The sequence below is a fragment of the Lampetra planeri genome, chromosome 8 (assembly GCF_965212315.1).
Source record: "Lampetra planeri chromosome 8, kcLamPlan1.2.h2, whole genome shotgun sequence".
Classification (NCBI taxonomy): Eukaryota; Metazoa; Chordata; class Hyperoartia; order Petromyzontiformes; family Petromyzontidae; genus Lampetra; species Lampetra planeri.
In genome coordinates, this window is record NC_136114.1 from 2,643,471 (window position 1) to 2,666,710 (window position 23,240).

General features: G+C 46.9%; 1 protein-coding gene across 2 annotated transcripts in view; it reads left to right on the plus strand.

The window, feature by feature from the left end:
- The first annotated feature begins 4,528 nt into the window (after nt 1-4,528).
- The window catches only part of LOC144720210 (leucine-rich repeat-containing G-protein coupled receptor 5-like), a 145,415-nt gene continuing 126,703 nt past the window's right edge, over nt 4,529-23,240 (plus strand). For both annotated transcript variants that reach the window (XM_078596724.1, XM_078596725.1), the window contains exon 1: nt 4,529-5,219. In XM_078596724.1, the coding sequence (XP_078452850.1) occupies nt 4,996-5,219 (224 nt within the window). In that variant the 5' untranslated portion in view covers nt 4,529-4,995. The remainder of the gene's footprint in view (nt 5,220-23,240) is intronic.

Below are 23,240 nucleotides of genomic sequence, written 5' to 3' on the forward strand. Positions count from 1 at the left end.
CTGACGACCGGAATCCAGCCGTCTGGCGCTCCCCTCTACTCCCTCCTTCCTCTGTGGTGGAGTTCCCTTCTCTTCTATGTACACATTCTTTGATGCAGGTATTTAAAAAAAAAACGCGGACGTTCCAGTATAAGCACCTCGTTCGAGACCAGGGGACGGCAACCTACGGCTCTTTAAGGAACTGCTTCGCGACGTTATTCACATTGCATTGCGGCTCTTGAAATATCGAGGGTTTTTTTACCGAATTATAAAAAAAAATGTTTCTTCTTGTTATTCTGGTTGCCGGCCCCTGTTCGAGAATCCGAACATAACGCCTCCTGGCCTTAACACTCCCCGAAGACACTGGTGGGAACATCGGCAGGCCGATGTGCACATCTCCTTCATACATGCAAACATCACAGACAAGCCACAGTTCAGTACTGTCGTGCGATTGTGGCCACGCAACCCAAATTACGGACCGTGCAGTAAAACCACTGTCGTCAAAAGCTTATTCAACCTGAACGACACGAACTCTCTCTCTCCTCAAGCCATCGTGGCCAGCAGACCTCGATATTGGCATTTATCTCACGAACAAATTGCTGCCACCATGCCCGAGAAAAAAATATACGCAGGGAACTCATTTTTATATGGAGCCTCGATCACCGCCAGCTGTGTCTACATGTACGCATTCAGAAGCCATTACATTGTTCATCGACAGCTCATGCTCACGACGTCTGCTTTTGTCATTGCCACTCAACGTGTTCACCTGTTTCCTGCTCGTGCCTAGCAGCGTTCATCGGTGAGCTGGGGGGGGGGTTAGTTCGAGAGCTCAAACCGCACCATAACCCCACGCCGAACAGCAAAGATGGGCCTCCATGAGTCATGTAATGTTGCTTGAAGGAAATTAACTATAATTACTAGGATGCAATACGTTGCATGAACAACACGTTCGCTGCAAGAAAATAAAATGACCACACATTTGACGCATTCCCTTCAAGGGCACGTGCACGACTCGTCTCGGCAGTTGCTGCACCATGCCGCGTTAAATCAGCTCGTGCGCAGGCGTTAGTGAATCATTGCATCGCGCACTCATTGAGAGATGGCGGCGGCTTAGGGACGGATGCCTTCATCCAACAGTGGATTGTTGATGATGATGACGACAACGACGTACTGCGGACGTGGTCACGCGCGCGCTCAAGTGCCACTTTTTAAACGGATTTGTTCATGCCACCCGGCTCCGTGCAGGCAACTCCTCGTGTGCGCCGCGAACCATCTGCGCTTCTAGCTTCAGTGGCGGCGCCAGTCGTGTTGTTGCAGGGGGGGTCGTATCTGGGGCGACAAACGGAGCGAAATAATTGCTGAAGTGAGACGTGGTGGTAGTGGCGGTGGTGGTGGTGGCGAGTGTGCCGCCCTTTAGCGCACCACTCCCGAGGCGACAAATCAACACGTCCACGGAGCTAGATTGCTCTTGCAGATTAAATCAACTAAAAATTTGCTCTGCGTGTGAATGTGCAGCGCGGGTCTATACACTTGGAGGATTGTGATTTTGTTATTTGTTTTTTCGATCGGACGAATATTTCAGCAGCATTCATTAACACCACCAAATCAGTTTCTTTAAATATTGCCAACAAATCCACGTCCGTTGTGCCCTTTCCACCAAACCGTCAGCGCATTCGGTAATTATCGGGTTTTTTTCCCCTCTGGCTCCAGGATATCTGCCATTAAGTTTTAAAAATAGTCGGTAGTTTACACTACGCGCGGTGCCTGCCATTTTCGCCCAAACAATAATCCCCATTCATTATGAAAGATTAGGGCTACGTGTAAAAATTTTAGTTTTGACTGGAAGTCCCCTCCGACTCGGCGATAGGATCAAAAGCTGTCAACAATTCGTATTCACCTCCAAACATACACCCGGTGGAGCCATCTCTGTCGCCTTGGATGATAAACTCAGATAATTATCGCGGGTCGCATGTACTTGCAAGTGCACGTACACGTGCAGAGTCTATAGTAGTAGTGGTGGTGGTGGTGCTCAGGGGAGTCTATAGTAGTGGTGGTGGTGGTGCACAGGGGAGTCTATAGTGGTGGTGCACAGGGGAGTCTATAGTGGTGGTGGTGGTGCTCAGGGGAGTCTATCGTGGTGGTGGTGGTACTCAGGGGAGTCTACAGTAGTGGTGGTGGTGGTGGTGCACAGGGGAGTCTATAGTAGTGGTGGTGGTGCTCTGGTCTCTGCGTGCGAGAGAGGGGTTCGTGGACTTGAGTTGGTGTGCGGATTTCACTTCGTACGCTACACACATTCCACAATTACATCTACGTATATATCTTCATGATACAATACTCTCCCCCTCTCCGCCTAGAATCACTGCAACATATTGAATTAAATGACGACGTCACCCTGCTGCTGCTCTATTTAAGACCGGGAGCAGGTGGAGGGCTTCACCATTCTGGCAAATCGCCCGATGAAGCTGGATGTACTTACCAGCGAAACGTCGTACTAAAATTTTTAATGATGTCGATTCGCTCTTCAACACACCAGCGGGCTAAAGGAGTGAATTATCTTGTCCTTTTTGTAAACGTGACAAATTGTTTACTGTTTGGCCGTGTCGGGTGGTGGGGATTACGACACATGCATAAATAACGCGATCTAACCCAAAAAACTTTATTATGAATAATATTGGTCGCGAAAGCCTACGTTGTTAAACTGACGTATAGCTTATATGCAACATTTCAATATGCACCGGTCGAGAGGATATGTCATTTTCCATCCAGCGGGTTTTTCAAGTGTCGTCTGTTCAAAAAGTTGACAACCAGGCTAGAATATTTGGGTTGTCCGAGCAACGAGTGAAACTTTAACTTTTCACGCGCACGTGTCACTCCGTGATCGCACACCGCGTGGGATCTTTCGTGGCCGTCTGTGTGTGTATGAGTATATATATACACTCACGTGCACACGTGCGTACGAGCGTTACTCGTGTGTACGTGCGTGGGGAGCGGTGGCGCAACGGTTGACGTGCTGCGCTACGGACTCGTGCGACCCGATTTCGATTCCCGCTCACGGCCAACACCGGTGGCGATTATCTGAACCGGTCATGGGCCTCCCGTAGGTCGATTCAGCCTCAAATACGTACCTGGTGCGGCGTGTAAACAGCGTACCACGGGAGACAAAGGCGGCCGGGCGTGGTGCTGGCCATCCGTAGCCCCTCGTGTGCTGTGCCGGCCTTCATAGGTGCTACTCGCTAACAGCACTTGCCCCAACAGTCTGTGAAATACATGACGGCATCTTTGTCTTTGTCAAATGGACACGGGGAGCCGCGGTGCAGTTTTGTTGCATTGCGCTACGAATCTGGCGACCCGAGTTCGATTCCCGCACACGGCCAACAAACACCAACGGTCTGTTAAGGCTATACGGGGGATCTTTGTCATTGTTTTTTTGTATGTAGGTACGTGATGTGGGCTTTTCGTTCACTTGCTTACGTGTACATTACTTACGGTATTCGTTGTAATCCGTCGTATGACGTTTGGGAACGAACTAAAAGCAGCATTTTATTATTGTATTATTTCCCTTCTACGTGACTTTACCAAAAGAACCAAGAATATGAATATAAAAAGCAGCGTGCTACAATTAATTGTTATTTTATATTCCGAAGCTGAATAGAGTCCACTTGTTCCACGGTGGCGGTGCCGTTAACGCACGCGTGCCGTGTTGTGCACGCGTGTTGCACAGGCGCATTGCGTGTGCGCGTGTCTCTCTCTCTCTCTGTAAGCACGATCCAACACACCAGGCGAAGCCACGACCCCTTGTTGCCGCTTGTATCTCGAGGCCGCACGCAGGACACTTATGTGCTCGCGAACAATACTTGTCCCAACACTCTCTTTAGACTGTACACGGGATTTTGTTTTTTTGTGGGGAGCGGTAGTGCAGTGGTTAGCGCGCTGTGCTACGAACCCGGCGAGCCGAGTTCCATTCCCGCTCACGACCAATAAAAGTGGCGAATACCCAAACCGATCCTGGGGCTCCCCTAGGTCGACTCAGCCTTATTAAACGAGAGCCTGGTTGCGGGCGCGTTAACATCACCCGTCCCCTCGTGTGTGCCGTGGCGTGCTTTATGGGTGCTGGTAAACAGCACTTGCCCCAACAGTCTGCCAAAGAATCTATAGATTTGAAGTGTTTCGTGACTGCAGGGAATCCACACTGTGGTTCTTTTCGGCAAAGTCACGTGGCTTTACAATTAATTGTAGCACGCTGCAAGAACCAAAGAGTTTGGGAGTCTGCCAAAGGCTCCTACGGACGGGATCTCTGTCGCTGTGTGCGTGTGAAAGAGAGAGAGATGCGTCTCTTCTGAGTGCCGGAAAGAAGAAGATGAAGAAGCAGAGAGAATGGCACATCGGCACATCGGCCCCCGCGGCGTCCCGCGTGCTTGCGAGTGTCGGAGCGCGAGAGCCAATGGAGAGCAGCCTTGCACCGCGCCGATCTGCCCGCGCGTGTGTGTGGGGTGTGTGTGTGTATATATAGGGGCGTGGGGCCAATCGTGCGACGATGCGCAATGTTCCACTTTGCGCTCCTATAAAGTAAAGTGCAGGGCGAGCGGCGAACACGAGTCTTAGCTGTAGCTGTAGGCACGCTGCTGCTGCTGCTGCTGCGTGTGTACACCACACGTGCGTGTGTGTGTAGGGCACACGTGTGCGCGTGTGTGTGTGTAGGGCACACGTGTGCGCGTGTGTGTGTGTAGGGCACACGGCCATAGGTACACGAGTGGACGCGCTTCATTCTTGACGCCCGACGTAATCTCCCTCCCTCTCGCGCGTGTGTCAACCAGCGACTCGGTTTACCCAGTGCGACTCCGCGTCTCGAGCGCACAACACGCGTGCGACACGTCGCTTCTTCGCGCAAGCTGCCTCTCTCTCCCACCCAGAGGCGCGGGTTGTTAGCAACAGGTAATAAACTCGCCGACAGCCACAGCCAAGGGCAAGCAGCTGGAGAGACAGATACATAGAGAGACACACACGCAACGGAGAACCATGCCAGTCTCGCCGCGGAAGCCGGTGATGTCCCTGCTGCTGCTGCTGGTGCTGCTGCTGCTGCTGGTGCTGTGTGGGACGAGCTGCGGGGCTCGCCCGGGTGAAGGGGGCCGCTGCCCCCCGCGATGCCGCTGCCAGGAGGAGCCCCGCGTCCTCAGAGTCGACTGCTCCGAGCTGGGGCTCACGTGCCTCCCCGCGGGCATCAGCCCGCTCACCACCTTCCTGTGAGTACGCGGTCCCCTCTGCGCCCCTGGCTCGCTCAGTCTGCGCCTCTCTCCGTCTCTGCCTCTGTGTGTCTCTGTCCGCCCCTCTGTGTGTGTCTCTGTCTGCTGCAGTGTCTCTCTGTCTGCCGCTGTGTCTGTATGTCTTCCCCCTGTGACAGTCTCTGTCTGCCCCTGCATCTTTCTGTCTCCGTCTCTCTATCTCTGCTTTTTGTGTTTCGTTTGCTGTCCTTCCCCCGCACCTCCGATTAGCACGGTTGGCTACGTACGGTGCGAAAGAAGTTCAACATTCATACATCGCTATGTCTCTGCATTGCCAGCTGCGATGGGAAATGCGCGCAATAGCCGGCAGCCCCGTGTGAGGGCCCACACGAGGTGACCGCGTGATCAGTGCCTCTATATCAGAATCTGAATATGTATGTATACTGACGAATCCGATGAGCTATAAAGCTCTTTAACATAGATATCCAGTCGGGGCGAGTCAGAACTTGAAAGCAACAATACAAATACCCGATCGGTGTACAAATTATACGAAAGGTAAACAAAAATCCGAGACCCTCTTGAAGATTGGGTGGACGATTCGGTGAATGATGTTCACTGACAGTATCATAACGAAACCAAACGTGATCGATCACCTTTTATGGATGTACAACTTTTCCTGTTGACGTATGTGCCACATTCGCTTTGGTGAATTATAATAAAGATAGAAATCGATTCTCTCGTATGTGTTCTGTAAGTAAATGTGAGATTTATGGAAATTAATTGACTTCACGTTGGCAATTCCATGGCGATTGCTGACGATTCACGAAGGATAACTGCGGATGCTGCTCACAACTAAGCGCTGATTGCCATCACGCGTGTGTTTCCAAGGCGGGTTTCACAAAGTAAAGATCAGCCGCCTTTATAGAGATGAGTGGCGGTCACGTGCGGCATTGTAATTCGCGCTGTTAATTGTTGATTGACGTATTCACAAAGTCTTACACCCACCCATGGGCTTCGATGAATCTGCACATTCAATTGATTCAATTGCCACAACATTGAGTTGATAGCGGCGAATGTAAGCGCATGCTTATAGATCATCAAAAGCTACTGTGTAGGCTCCCACTAACTACAAATCAAGTATCCAATAACTCCTGTAAATGGCAGGCATGATAGAGCACTCGAGTCAATATAACACGGGCATACAACAAACGTAGTCAATAAACTGTCATAAGCGTGGCTTAGCGCTGTGAAGATAACCGGGTTGTGTAATAAATCGGGCGTTGAGAGAACAATCCATTGACATTTCACTCGGGGCTGTGTTCACTGGGGGCAGTGTAGTCCAGGGCGTAGTAGTGATTAAGAGAGGGGGACATAAAGCCATAAACCTGGCGATTGATTGCTGCGCTCCGTGCCCGTGCACAGAGAGCAGCGCAGCAAGCCACGCGTTTGCATTGGGGCAATGGTGACCTATGGATCACGAGAGTTGATTCCGTGAGCCCTGGGTGCCAACTTGGCGTCGTGCCACTGCCTTCGGTGTGGTGGATAGGTGGCTGCGTGAGACTCGCAGGGGGACGCCAGTTGCAATGGGGCCGGTAGCACCGTGCGTGTTTACTCCTCGGCGCACTTTTGTGGCCCAATATGAACACGGGGGAAAGGGCGCGTTGGTGTTGTGCGGTGCGACTCGACAACAGGAGCGCTCGTAGGGATCATTACGTTATCGTTGCAAAGGGTCACACGTTCAGACGCCATGTAGGTGTGAGCAGAACAAATTGGGAAAATGGTACAACTGGAACACGAAAGAGAGGCAATAATCATCATCCAGTGATCGATACACTGCTGGGCGAAGTCCTCCGTAATGCGTCCGCTCGTGTCTCGTCGAGCTGCGCTCTATTCATCCCAGCAATTGGGGAAAATGGAACAGCGCCATGGAACTCACGGCGACTCGTGACATTGACACGCGGTGACTTTGCCGTGAATGACGGTCGGGGTGAGAGGGGAGGAGGGCTCTGGAAAGAACGCGCGCGGCGCGGGCAGTGACCGCGTACCCCGATCCCCCCACACACGCGCGCGCGGGCAGGGGGGGGGTGTACCCTCCTGCCCCCCCTGCCCCCCTGTCCCCCCTCCCGCACGCGCGTGGGACAGAGGGGGGGGGGCATACCCCCACAACGCGACCGGCGCTGTGGCCCCGGGCGTGAGGCGCTGCGGGGTTGGGGAGCTGCTCTGTGATGGACCGATAGGAGAGAGAGAGAAAGCGAGTGAGCGAGCGAGGGGGAGAGACGTCCTGGGGACCGCTGGCGGCGAGAGGAGCTCGCCCTTGACTCTGCGAGGTTCCATCCCTGCTCCTCGTTCTTCTCTAAATGTCAACAACATTTCGCGCGCACTCTGTACAATCGTTGGTCAAAACGGGACAATTCCTGTTTTTTTTTTTACAAAATTACCGTAAAATGTGTACGAAACACTCTAGATTTTAAGCTTTCGTGATTGCAGGAATCCATACTCTTTGGTTCTTTCGGTAAAGTCACGTAGGTATAAAATAAAATAAATCACGACGTTTCGATTGCAACACAAGCAATCATCATCAGGTGGGAAAACCACAGCAAGATTATTTTTTTTGCTGAAGTGGGAATAGCAATAAATAAGGGTGCCCATAAGATTACTAACCGAGTCAGAATATGTATTTATACTGGATGAATCCGATGAGCTACACAGCTCGTTGTCACACATGTACAGAACTTGCTTATAACTAGATAAAGAATACAACTAAAGCAAAGACCGTTTGGGTCAACAGTAAAGTGTGTGATATAATTATTCTCAGGAAGAAAAATAATATAAAATTCGGGCCGGACTTCACTGACATTTGGACAAGTGTGTAATGGATAGAGGAAGTGTGCGTGAATGAAGGTCATGGATTCAGCAGCGCTAGCGAAATAGGCCAAGCGGGAATCTAATTAAAGCGTTGCCTGGGGAAGGGTGCCGGGGATTTTGCTAAGGGCGCATTGCAGAGTGTGCAGGCACCAAGGTGAGCCAGTGGATGTGAAATCATTTATTTATTAAGTTCTGCGCATTACACACCGCTGCCACACACGCACGTATTATTACCAGGGACGACTCGTATTACCGTAGGAGTACAAGCCAGCAGGACGGGTCCAATAGCACGTTTATACCGCAGTTAAACAGCCCTAAAGGCAGATGAACTCAGCAGAGGCGTGCGTGACGTGGGCATTTGGCCCGGAGGACCTGCATCTGTCCATGCGTATGATGCCCTTTGAAACCGTTTTGTTGCAAACAAGCTTCCACGAAAAAGGAAGCCGTAATAGATTTTAGGCTTTCTTACGACCAAGCCCAAGATGTCAGTGTCCACATGTTGTGGTTGTCAGTTATGCGGAAAGGTAAGGGTTAGGTCAGATATCACAGTCGATGGGGAACAGGTTATAGAGCAATGCCTGGCCACCCCCTTTGCATGATATTTGCATACTGTAAGTACAAGGTGAGACACACAACCAAGTGATGAGCTTTGGGCTCAAAGGGTGTGGACGCTAAATCCACAATTGTATTGAATATGAAACCTGAATGCAGCATCAGTGGCGGGTATGCATAAACACACTTCAATGCACACATAGGTGCATCACATCGGCGTGATTATGTTTCGCGTCAACAACAACTGCCCTCATTCCACACTAATTAGCAGTGACGTCACCACATCGCTTGTACCCGGCTGGGTGCACTTTGAGGCTACGTGAATCATGGAAGGCTCGCGGCTGACAGGAGGTCACGGGACAGACCCCAGGTGTTATGGGTTGACTGACGGAGATGACTGGCAGATGCAACACCTATGTTCCCTACTGTGCCAACTTGCAACGTTCCGCCCGGCGTTCTGCACATTGTTGTGAGCGTCGCTCCTCTGTCCACCGTTGTTGCTGGAGAGGACGACTTCCTCCAACTGTTGAGTAGCGTCCTTCGCGAACCTCCTCTACAAAGGCCGATCTTGACACCTCTGGCACCAATCAGGAGGATGCTCCACATCCTCCTGTACCGCATGTTATGTGTGCACACACGCACACACATCACGAGTTGGGGTAACTGACCGACTGGGTTGGGATACGTTCGCAATGCCACATTTTTGGCCGTGTGTACACTCGCTCACGTGTCGAACCGCTTCGCGCACGGGCACGCAACAACGCACGCAATGCACTCATTAGCACGCACGTTTGAAGTGACGCACACGCAGACGAATACACTCGCGCGCAATGCCACGCATACACGCGCACACGTTCACGGATATAAGCCACATGGTAGTACAGCGTTAAGCGCGCTGTGATCTGAACACGTAAACCCAAGTTCGATTCCCGCTCAAGGCCAGCACAAGTTACGATTAACTGAACCGGTCCTGGGCCTCCCGTAGGTCGACTCAGCCTCAAACGAGTGCGTGGTGTGGTGTGTAAACATCACCACTAGGAATACAAAGGCGGCCGGGGCGTGGTGCTGGACACCCACCCCCTCGTGTCCCGTGCCGGCCTTCATAGGTGTTCGCGAACAGCACTTGCCCCAACAGTCTGTTCAGGCTATACGGAGGATCTTTGTCTGTGTGCACCCAGTGTCGATGAGACACCACACCAAGTACAATCTATTCATTTTTAGCTTCTCCTTGGGTTGCCGACTACGATAACTATTTGCACAATCTAAATTCTTAATTGTAAGCCCTGTGCTATATCTGCAGCCCACTATTTCTGTGCCCTATGTCTCCTGCAGAGCATCATGAGAAAAAATGCATTTTTTTGTTATCTTTTGTCTTTGCATCCACGCATTTTTGCAACTTGATGGATATTCTCATGGACGAGAGGGGATGTTTATATCTTGCTACGAAACATAACTTGGGCAAAGGTGGAATTCCTTCCATTGAAATCTTGAGAAATTAATTAAATTTTATTTAAATATCCCCATCAATACATCGAGTTGAATTTACATACCGGTGATACAAACAACACTTTTATTTATTTATTTGAGGGTGCTTTTGCACGTTGTTCTAAATGCATTACGAAATAATATGTCGCGAAACGTAAACTTCCTTGCGAAAATAAATATTGATCGTTCCTATTACAACGCGAAATCGTTGCCACATGGTGCAATGCAGCTGAATGCAAACACCGTTGGCTACAATTAGATCCGTGACATATTTGTGACACCATTATGAGCTGGAGGCTGATTGCGTTGGAAAGAGACGCACTCTCGGTCGGAATATCACACAACCTATACCAGTATGCGGTTTGTGATGAATAACATGCAGACTTGTTGTATGCCTACCCTATTTATGATTAGTACGGATCTACCGATAACAATCATTAAAAACATTTAATGTTTAGTTTAATATATCGTCGTCGGCCATGCGGATTCCATCTCGCAATCGCCGAGCAGGAACCGCAGAAAAGAATTGGAAGGCTGCCAGGCGGTCAGTGAGCGCTACCAACAATTGCTCAGCACTTCTCTTCGTATTTAGACGCTTTCAGACAATTAGTGGGTGTTTATACACAGTGCAGTATTACGTTTCACATCCCACACTCGTAATAATGATTTTCAATTCGGGATATTGTGCCGCACGAGGCAAGCGGTCTGGGGGTTTTTGGGCCCGAGTAAGGAGCTGCGATAAGGTCAGAGACCTCCGGCACTTTAAGCGAGAGCGCGTCATTGTTACTTCAGTGGCTTCACAGATGAAACATTATTGACGCAAATTTCCCATTAACACCACGCGCATGCCTCCCTGAGCCTTTTTTTTTTTGCAGCCACGTGCGTTGCAGTCAGTGACACCAACCCTCTGGGTAGTTTCATTAATACCGCACGTGCCTCTTACCAACAATGCCGATGCGAGCCGCTCTGCAATTGATTTCGTTATCACAGCGGGAAACAATAGATCCAATTTTTTTTTACGATGAGCCCTTGAAGGTCAACACGTGCCTTTCTCCAGTGCCTCCGCTACAGGCTACATCGTGTCGCTCCATAAAGAGTGGATCCCCTACGGTTATACTTGCGAGCCAGCACACCGGGTACTCGCCATCACTGACCTTGGGGTGTCTGTAGGACTTTCTCTTTTTGTTTGGGGGGGGGGGCTGTATGTGTGTGTGTGAGCTTAAATGGGGAGCGGTAGTGCAGTGGTTAGCGCTAGGTTGCACTACGAACCTGGCGACTCGAGTTCGATTCCCGCTCACGGCCAATACCAGTGACGATTATCTGAACCGATCCTGGGCCTCCCCTAGGTCGATTGAGTCTCAAATGAGTGCTTGGTGCGATGTGTAACTATCGCAACTGGGGAGAAAAAGGCGGCCGGGCGTGCATGCTGGCCACCCACCCCCTCGTGTGCTGTATCAGCCTTCATAGGTGCTCACTAACAGCACTTGCCCCACGTAGAAACACATCTTTGTCTTTGTGAGTTTCAATCACGGTCAGAGGTCAACCATTGCCCTTGGGGGTCAATAGAATAAGCACCAATTTATGGGAGGTCAAAGATGCTTGTTCAATGAACACAATGGCCCCCGTCATAGGAATGTGGAATTGTATACTCCTTGTGCTGGGATGCTATCAGAAATGAGCATCACCCAGGTCTCATTTTTGGCGTTTTAATCCGCCTCACATGTTCTGATAACGATGCCTTCACAAGCCTTCTCTGCCACACTCTTAACGTGGCAAAGTACGAAATAAATTGTGACTCACTCTTTGCCCGGTTCATTATTGATTGCAATTATAATTTCTAACAATTAATCACGCCGCCATACATCGTGAGGTTAAATCACTCTCTTACCGTTCAATGCCGAAGGTTGGTAATTGCCTTGGCCAACAATGATATCATTTTATAATCGAATCACGTGAGGGAGCAATTGTTGTGAAATCTTTGACATCAATAGCCACAATATATTCCTCTTGTGAACAATGAAATTAAATAAATTAATGTTTTCCAACGATATTTGTTCTTTCATGCGACAATACTCGCAGTGTACTCAGTTTTTAATAAGCACTCAGTATGCAGGATATTACAATTAAAAAGCTTCATTACACAATCATAGCATTTAAAATACGTAGAAACACATTTACAATAAACATGGACACCGATAATACACTCTTGGTTGCTTACAGGATTAGATCATTTGTTCAAGCCAATGTAACCATAAGATATTGCTATTTAAACCCAAATTCGTGAACTCATTTAACTATGTTTCAGTGTTCCGTCTGCAGTGGTAGAATTCTAAATGGATACGAATGAGTAACACAACACACCGCCGCAATAGAGATTAAATAATGTTATGCTCAAGACGGTGAACATGAGGGCATAAGAAAGGTGGGGGGTGGTGGGGGTTTGGAGGGGGGCTGGAGGGATTGGGTGGTTGGGGTGCACAATGTAGTGGAATTCAGTGAGGCTCATGGCCACGGCAATGTCCTGCTCGCTAAAGGTCCTTGCTATTGCCTGGGGGTGTGAGCACTAATCCATATTTTATTGGCATTGCTTAGCACCGCATGCGCCCACCTATCACGTGCTTTGTCATCTCTCTTGCCCCAAACACTCTACGAGGCTAAGGATGTCATAATAGGAGTTGGTCGTCTACGCATAATGATGTCATCGCCACCGACTTTTGAAAATCTCGATTGAAAACGCATTTCTTTACAACAGCTTTTTGTGTTTAGTTTGTTGTCCTTCCCCCGCACCTCCGATTAGCACGGTTGGCTGTGTACGGTGTGAAAGAAGTTCTACATACATGCATGCATAAACTAGGAACCACAAGATGTTATCACGGTGCCATGGTAACAAATTGCAGTTTGAGACTGTGCTTCTAAAGCCAGAGGATCCGAATGCTTCCACTGAACACATTTTCCACTGCAGAATGCATAATTGCAGAATCCAGATACAGTCTGGTCTCCTTTAACGCGGTAGTTGCGTTAACACGTGAGATGCGTATGCAGGCTGAACAAAGACTGAAGATTGAGGTGCGTGGGTAGCTTCGAGAAGCATCCAGCAGCATCCCGCCTTGTGCGATGCTACACCGAGGAAGCCGTGCAACCGCTTATTCCAACTCACGCGATGTCGTTCTTATCACTCAATCGCGTTACATCCAATTTGCATCCGCGTTATAAAAAAAATGCGTTCCCTAATACATTCATCGCATTATATCCAATTCGCATTATGAACGCAACACGCGGGTGTTATCAGAGAACAATACAGCCTCCAGCTGCTGGTATTCTCACTCAACTCTAAACGTGAACCCCTTTGCTCGCACCTTCCTTTGCATCCACTCGCTCGCCCATCGACTCGTGCACGAACGATCCATCGTTTTGAAGAAAAAAACCTGATCCTTGCCACTCACGGATGTCGTCCCCCACCTGCGTTCCCTCCCACGTGCTCTACGTTCAGCTTCACTGCTTTCTGTCTCAACCTCCCATCGATTGCTGTAGGAGATTAGTCCTATGCACCTCCGAACATGTTTTAATGACTTTCCCTTGGCTCTATCTATTTGTTCTCACTACGAAGGGTTCGAGAATACATGACGCATACATTGTTGCATTTCATGAAATTGGCTGATCCTTTCCATTTATCTTGCTACCTTTTCGTTGCTGTTAAATCTGTTGCGACACCACGATGTTGAGCACGGAGACACTGAAGTCCCAATTTCAGTCGTGCTGGAATGGTTGAAACACACCGTTTAATTAATTTGCCCCATTGCTGGTTATTGATACATGTTCAGGTTTTCATTGCCATGTTTTCAGGATAAAACTGACAGACCATTGGATTTTTGTCCAAATGAGAATCAGGCGTTTTGATCACTGAGGTGAATCCAGCGGTGACTGCGAATATTCACACGACGTTAACTCGATGGTAACCTTTGTTCCAACTGCATCGTCACTGTGACCACTGCAGTCTGGCATGGGGGCACTACCACCGCTGTTTATTAAAAACACAAGATAAGCGAGCATGGGGTGTTGTATATACACGGTGAGTGAGTATTATACACAATGTCTGTGCTTGCCTCTGGCTTACAGAGCAGTTAATTTGCTGTTGGTTTATAACTTTTCCTGATTGCTCATGCCACAGAGATGGTGCCAGTGAGTCTCCAGAAAATGGCTTCTTGTGCAAATCAAATATTTGCATGTACGTACTTTTGGTGTGTTTTTGTGCTTCTGATGTTTAAATATTCTTTGTAAAAACATCTGTAACGTGATTAGCATCATGCATGGAGACAAGTGCATGGCTGCACTTTGAATCAAAGCAGACCGCAAGTGACACGATGTAGGATTTCGGTGACAGGCTGGGCCCTGTTGGCGCAGCGCATTTGGGGGCATCGCTTGCGAAACTGACAGTTGACGGGTGAAAAACTCTGGCCTCTAAAGCCGTTTTACGTAGAGTATCGCACTGCACCTCATAAGAAAGCTACGGCACAGGCGGCAACATTGGGAGAAAGCGATTCGTTAATGATGCAGGGACAGAATCCGTGGGCTAGCGGAAGTGTTGACCGCCCAACGCTTGCGTATGCACCTGCAAGCGCTCCGCATTGCGCCGACAGCCTTCATAAATAGGGCTTCAACTCGTGACAAAACACGCACTCATTTTGAGTTATGGCCTGTGCCGTGAAGTGCGAGTGCAGGACAGAGTGTTTAGCACAAACGACCTCCGGGATCACCACATGGGATGCACCCGCAGCCCACTGAGCGATGTAGCTATTGTTCAGAGGCGACCTGGCCACAAATGATAGCTCAACGTTATGGGTTACCATCATGTGAAACTTGATAGCAACAGCCAAATACTCCGAATGCACGTTGATTCTAAATGTGGAGGGAAAGACGGGAGGTTCCAGAGGAAAAATCCTCGTGACCACGGGGAGAGAGAGAACATGCAAGCTATAAATATACAGCAGGCATCAGGGTCGGGATCAAACCCACGATCTACTGCACACCAGGCGAGGGAGTCAACAACTTGCTTCTTCGTGACAGCTGAACACTGAATCCGGGATCACGGGAACTCCAGCGTGAGGACGTTTTTTGCACGATGCCCAAGCGGCTCTGTGGGCCCGCCACTCGTTTGGGTTGGGAGTAAGTTGTCGTGCCCCATCCCTTGAGCCCGCGACTTTATTCACGGCACTTTGCAGCCAGTGAACACATTCAGAGAGGGCCTCGTGCGGTTCGGATGATCCAAGTGCGACGGCACAAAACGGCCCTGTTTGGTGCACGGCGTAAGCTTCGCGTGGCACGAAAAAAAAAATTACGAAGCCTCTTTGTCAGGGTTGCACAAATAACCCAAACCCAAGGCCATTGCCTCAAATGTCACCAATTATGTATGGGTTTTTTTCCGTTTTGGGCAGTGCTATTGACAATCGTATTGAGTTTTTGTTAAAAGATAATGATGTACGTGAGGGATGTGTGGAGTGATTGAACCCCGCCGTAACCTTCCTAACAGCCCCCCCCCTCTCAGTCCAAAAACACCTCAAGCAATTATTTGCTAAAATTCAGGGTTGTGATTTTCTTCAAAAATCGTGTTTTTTCATATTGCAGGTAATTGCAGTGCATCTCATGTCTCCAAGGGGTGATGCGAATTGATTGCGTGCAATGTATATAAATTGTACAAACATCCATTCCGGTGCACCTGGTTTGATGCATGTATCGCGAGTTTGAGTATGTATGTTCATCGATTTATTGATAATAAATTATGTCTATTTGTGCTGCGCCACGCAGTATTTGCTCATCTCGTAGAGCGAGAACAACTCAGAGGTGAGAGGAGCCACAGACCAGCGGAAAGGTAGAAGCCAGGCAGTAATGCGGTGCCAATAATTTGCCAAGCTCTGCGGTTCTCTATATGGAGGTGTTCTCAGGCAATTAACGAGTGTTTATGCTTTGGAGGAAAGTGGAGCAACTGGAGAAATATTCTTAGGTTTTTTCCGGTAAAGTCACGTAGGTAAAACATTAAAATTAATGAAAGTAAAATAAAACAAAATAAAAATAAAATCACGACGTTTCGGAGGCAACACAAGTCTCCGTCATCAGGTGGGACCGTCACAGCCGAATTAGCTGCATCACTGCAGTCACGAAAGCTTCAAATCTACAACTGGAGAAAACCCAGCATTTCACACCATTACATGCATTACACCTGCATTTGCCCTTCTCTGCCCCATGTTTCTGACTCAATTACATCTTAGGGAAAATTTGGCGACGGTTTAATATCTGTGAGGTTTTGTAAACATAACCATGTGGACACTTTATGCTAACATAGCCAAATTAAAAAGAAAGGTAACATGGATATGGAAAGAAGACTTAAATAAAGACCCCTTGGCTTCAGACAATTGGCCACCCAGTTATACCTTTTGGATGTTTACAGTGAATACACTGATCATCTAATTTTTGCTTAATTTTCATAACACTGTAATTGCTAAAATGTTACTGAAGTAGGCAATTGTAACATTACACACCAATTGTGCACTGGTACACAAATATGAATATATTTAACATAATTTCAATTGAAACTGCAACTGATTCCTTCCGTAACTATTTATTTTCTTAGCCAAAGACAACGACCCCCAAGCAGCCTGAACAGACTGTTGGGGAAAATGCTGTTAGCAAGCGCCTATGAAGGCCAGCACAGCACACTACGGGTTGGGTAGCCAGCACAGCATATCCAGCAAGCCTTTGTCTCCCTAGTGGTGGTGTTTACACGCCACACCAGATACTCAATTAAGGCTGAGTTGACCTAGGGGAAGTCCAGGCACAATTCAGTTAATCGTCAATGGTGGTGGCCGTGAGCAGGGAATCGACCTCGGGTTGCCGGGTTAGTAGTGCAGTGCATTGATGGCTATACAACCGCTCCACCCATAAAAAAAAACTGTTCATGTAAACCATACACGTCTGCACTCATCACAGCCATAATATGCCTTACTATCTCTTCCTATACACATGTTTACCTATGCTTGCGACTTCACGTTTACCCAAGCAGGAAAGCAATAACTGCACCCCATACAAACGTTATGATATGATGCGTACACAAACATTGGTGCAGGTCCATATTCTCATTATCATTCGATTGAAAAATATGTTGTGATGCTCATAAAATAACGGGCCATTCTAAAGATAATTGGTTGACACATGCTATATTCCATTTCGATCTTGTCAAGTGCAAATATATAGCAAATATAACTTCCCAATTGAAACATTTGTGCCAATTGTTTTTAATGAAATGATGGCATGTTTCATCAGTGGCCTGGTCAGCACCCGTCTTTTTGTTTAAGCAAGAAAACCATCCACTGGTTTCAAAGTTATGATTCTCATCAGCAAAGTCACGGAGGTTAAACAAACGTTGCTGTATTGCCAGACGTGTCTGGCAAAAGGCACCCATTGAACCAACAGCTAAAATAATCCCCTGAGACGCATCCATACGTGTACGTGTGCGAATGTATATCAGACAGATTAGGGCTGCGAATTGCTGCCAAGATTTAAACCTTGGCATCACTGCCGCCACTCCTGCGTTCTGCAGAGCAGACTTGGGCGCGGTGCATTGGACCCACTGGAACGGCGAGCAAGTGGTCTGAGCGGAATGGAGGGGGGTTTCTGCCATCAGGATTTTCCGGCATGGAATATACCTACGTGACTTTACCGAAAGAACCAAAGAGTATGGATTCCTGCAGTCACGAAAGCTTCAAATCAAGATTGTACCACCCTATTCATTATTATAATTTACACTCACATAGTACTAAATGCCACATTGACGTCGGTACCTAATTATGTTAAGTGTTTGCAGCACAGCTGGTAATATAACAACGGTGCTTTTCCAAATGACGATCACGGTGATTTAACGGGAGACGGACTAGCATGTTACACGTCCTCACATTTCTCTATGGGGTCAATCGGGTGGCTTTGCTTGCTTATATATTTAATTTTTAAAGTGACTCGATCCGGATTCACCCTGGGATTGCACTTATGCACAGCAACATGATGTGTATCGTGATTCTCAACACTGTCCCAGATCACACGCTATGCCAATATCTCGTCATAATCATGCCAACTTGGGTTCTGCAGGTGTGCACGTGCACATGTGTGTGCATGTGCACATGAGTGTGCGTGTGTTTCGGTAAAGTGTGGGTGCTCCCGCCTCTTTGCAGGACGTTTGGTGAACATGGAAGAGTAGGCCAAATACCCTCCTAAAGGGGCTCTCAAGAGCTTACCAGATTGAAGAAATTTCCTCCAACAGTGGCACAAGCAAGTACATTGCAGGGCTTTACTTTATGAAAAGAAAACTGCTTAAAATTGTGTAAAGCAATTTACGTCCATGAAATGTGATTGCCATATAATGAAATATACTTGCACCATGGTGTTCCAGTTTGACCAAATAATATAGTTAATCAAGAAATCGTTATTGAATTATGTGGTGATTAAATGTGGACCAATGAAATAAAGGTGTGACTATGAGCAGCTTGGAGTGATTTTGTAAAATTAAATTTGACAATTAAAAGTAGCATACCAATTTTTTTTCGATTTAAAGCTTTCGTGACTGCAGGGATTCATCTTCTTGGTTCTTTCGGTAAAGTCACGTAGAAGGGAAGTAATAAAATAATAAAAATAAAACATAATAAAATGAAATAATTCTCACGACGTTTCGGCTACAACGCAAGCAGCCGTCTTCACCTGAAGACGGCTGCTTGCGTTGTTCACCTGAAGACGGCTGCTTGCGTTGTAGCCGAAACGTCGTGAGAATTATTTCATTTTATTATGTTTTATTTTTATTATTTTAGCATACCAATGTTCCTAAAAACACGATGTTCGCTCGGTGCACGCTACCTGCCACGACATGTTGATTGGAGACATGGAACTCTGACAACGGTGAATGCGTAATAATAGATATAAGAGTATAGAAAGAATTGCGGAGAGACGAATTCTGGGAATCACACCGCGAGACAGAAAAAAGAACACGTGGATCAAAAAAAAGCATCGTGTTGAACTCTTATCGCTGTAAGGGAATGAACGCCGGTGTGGTCGAGACTAAAACACGGAGTGGCAACCAAAGAAGGCAACCTATCTGAGAGGATGACCCCTCGGGAGATTGATTAACGAGGTTAGCTGATGTGCAGGAATGAGATGGATTGTGCCATTGCAGGACTGTTGATGGATGGCAGTGATGGTGGGGGTGGGGGAGTCATTCCGCAATGGATAGAAAAAGGCTGATTATTATTGCGATGATCAAGAAGAGATGCCACATCAGTTGGATGGAGATAATCAAACAAACAAAGAGAATTCCTGCTCACATTATTTTCCTCGCTTGCTTTGTGGGCTTGTGAATGGATCTTGGGTTCAGGGCTATCTCTTTAAGATCAATAATCACAGTAAATGTGGCTTTACAATTTATATACATTCCACTAAATATATACATCACACTGAAATCCACAAAGTGTGCCACGTAAAAAAATATTACGTACATTTTATCTCTAACTATTGCCCAAGCCTATACACTACCTGCATTACGTGTACATTTTTAGATATTATCATAGAAACTGTGAAAATAAAACACTACATTTTTTATATTGCTGTGGTAATGTAGTTTACAAAAACATATTAATGATATTACTTTTCATGTAAAATAGAAAACACTAACATAAATTCGTCAACAATGTTGAAGGCAAATTCTTAGATTATACCCTGTGACTGCATGCACAACACGTGTGCATCACCATGACCCGAAATATCATAGTTCACAGTCCCCTAAGGTGGAATACGTTTCACCTCATCCTCTATCACCTCATATTGGTCACATACCACAACACTCTCTGGCCCCTATCTCCCCCAGACTGAATTTTACTTGCCCCACATCTAACCTAACATCCTCCAAAAATTGTATTTTAAACATACCTGGCGGATTTTGGATGTACATTTTGCCACGGTGCACAGACGTTGGTTGCTGATATCGCTTGCAAGCAGGTTTCTAATTCAGTTTTCAGTCCATTCGCACGTGCGTGCCTTGCATGATTTGACCCAATCTGCAGGCCTCTATTTCCATTGCGAATTTCCTGGCAGAAACAAAGGCTCGGTAGCCTTGTGATTAGTGTGCTTGCCTCTAAGTTAGTTCTTGTGGAGGATTGATAGGTTATGTTTCTGCTGCTGCTGCCACTGCGGCCCAGTAATATGTTCAGCAGTAAAATGTGGCACATGTATAGAGCCACGGGCTTTGCATTATACACATAGGGCACACCATGATCCCAGTTTTGTGCAGTTTTTAAAATAGTTTGCATGCAATCCTTTATTGTATGCAGTGAAAGCCCATTGCGTTAATACGTCTCCATCGAAAGTGACACCTATCCAAGAATACATTTAGAAAACAAAGTAGATTAGGGTGCAAAACTTAAGTTAAATAATAAACCGTGCACCTAGAATCCAACCTCCTCAATGGAGTGTGTATTTACACGATGGTGAAAACACTCACAAATTACAAATACAAAAAACATTCATATTCAGAGTTTTACTTGAGGAGACAAACTGAATCATGAGAAGTTTCATATTTTTAATGAGTGGGCCTGCCAGCGAGATTACGTTTAGTAAGCAAACATTATGATTTCCCATCTGGATACTTTAAAAACACAATTATTTGCGATTTTAGCAGAGAGAAAGTCTCAAGTGGTAAAATAATTTGAATCCGAATTGTGAAAACTAGTAACACTGCAATATGTGCTCTATGATAACCCTGCAGGTTATCCAATTTCCCCTTACTCAATGTATTTTGACGTGATTAATGGGATCCGATGTTATTGAATAAGGCATCAAAACACACATTTATATATGTGTGACCTCAATGTGTTTGCTCTAAATGTGAGACATCTACAATTATGATGCATGTTTGCTTGGTAAAGGTGCGTTCGGGAAACATTGGCGTGTGGAGTCACTTCATTATAACGGAACCATAAGACATTGTGAGTGTATACACATTGTTCTCAGCAGTTGCCAAGCACTATATGATAGCGTTCGTTGTTACACACACACACAATGTTATGCACGTACCCCACAAAGCTTACGAACCGATTTTAATCGGCGAATAATTGCATGCCTTGTGCTAGCTGCCATGTGTGCGGGTGTGGTTAAATAGTGTGACGGGCCTTGGACTTTTCCACACGTGGCACTTATGTGTATGTCAGCGACCGATTGCTGGGATGCCTACAAATATGTATGAAATGTGAATAGCATATGGTTGTGAGCAATAATCGTATCGGTGAGTTAGTTTCGAACAATTCTTTAAAAAGTTCTGGAAATAAAATTTTAAAATCCACACGAAGCCCCTGAAAATAAAATGTAAAAAAAAAATCTATGTCAAATGGGTGCCTAAGCAAATCAGAAGGTTTCGCCTTGGACAATTGTGCGACCTCCCGAATGGTTCCTGAAATCACAGGGTGTGATGAAACGTGGCACCCGTCTCTTGACTTGTGAATCTACGAGATTGAGTACGCAATGATTCCAGACCGGTCCCCCTCACCAACGTTCTATTTGCACCAACAAAATTGTGCTGTGAAATTTGATTTCCCGATAACAGTTGCGAGCAACAGACTCAGACACCCTTGCTGTTTTGCACATGGGCAGTGAGGTATGAGTCAAGCGCATTGCTTTTTCAATGGAGGACTTAAATAATGGGAGGAGTTTCACGTGCTATGCACTGTGTACAGATGGATGTCAGACGTTCTTTTTTAATCCAACATATTAGACCAACATGCAGATACGATCTTCTTATTTATGTGCATACATAATTTATGTTCATGTAAAATATTTTTTTTTGAAAATATATTTACAGCCCTTCTTCAGTCTCCTGCTGAATGAAAGCCTGCCCGTGCCATGTCAGTCACATGGGTATTGTGAACATACTTCACCTCGTTGGTCGGTAAAGGGGGTGGCGAGGGAGGCCTGCCACTGATGTTAGCGGTGTCTGGGGATTGAACTCAGGTTTGCCGAGTTCATGGTGCTTTGCATTGCTAACCAGCATGCCATCACTCCACGTAACACGTACTGTACACCCGTCGTGTATTTACACCCACACGCACCCAGGCGCGTGTTTATGAATAAACACCCGCGCTGTTCTGCAGCGAAATTAAGATTCGCAGTGTTATCATTCATAAGCAGTGTGTTGTTAATTTCATTATTTTTGCTTTGCACAGAGGACATAGTGTAAGCAATCCACGCGCAGGTCGGGCACGCTGCACGGTGTAAATCTCCTAATAAAATCGACTGAATACCTGTGCCGGCGATGAACTGTCTGCCCTCGTGATGTCTTGCGGCACAGTGATATGCGGGGATTTAGCCCACCAAACTAATCATCCCCTTTGCTCTAGTATATTTCAAGATCGTTTTCTTTTCTTCAATATAATTACGTAGCTCCGCTGTGGGTATTTCAGATGCAGTTCATGCTTGTAGTTTTCCATTCCGTGAGCCATTTCATTTTCCACATCAGTTAATGTAATGGAAAATAATGTGTGAAAAGTGTTAATGTAAGCAGGGCCAGCAATGATCTTATGTGTTCAGGGTGCCAAAGGTGCAATTACACAACAACAACAACAACAAAAAAACGTGAAAAAAAACAATGGCCGACTTAAAAAAAACTAAATCTCAGAAGTCATAGGTTTCCGCGATTAAACACTTTAATGAGTCGTTATCTTATATAATCTCGGTTATTGAAATCGTGCCACGAAGTGCGATAATTAGAGGTGAGTGTACGAATGCGCTGTGCAAACCGGAGTGCCACTTTATTGTGTAAGCGGAGTGGTGGCCCGGACGGTTCCCACACTGCACCGTGACCCCCGTGACCTGAGTTTGATACCTGATCACGGTGAACATCAGTGACGGGTAACTACTTAACCGGTTCTGGCTCCCTCCTCCACCCCACCTGCACTGACCAGTGTGGTGAAGTATGGCCAAAACACCCTCGTGATTGACATGGCATGGGGGAAGCCTTCATCCAGCAGTGGATTGACGCAGCGCTGTACATTTGATGAAGAAGATTAACCCTTTAAAGACTCGGTATGTGAACTGAGCGCTAATTCAGTGGTTGAGTTCACA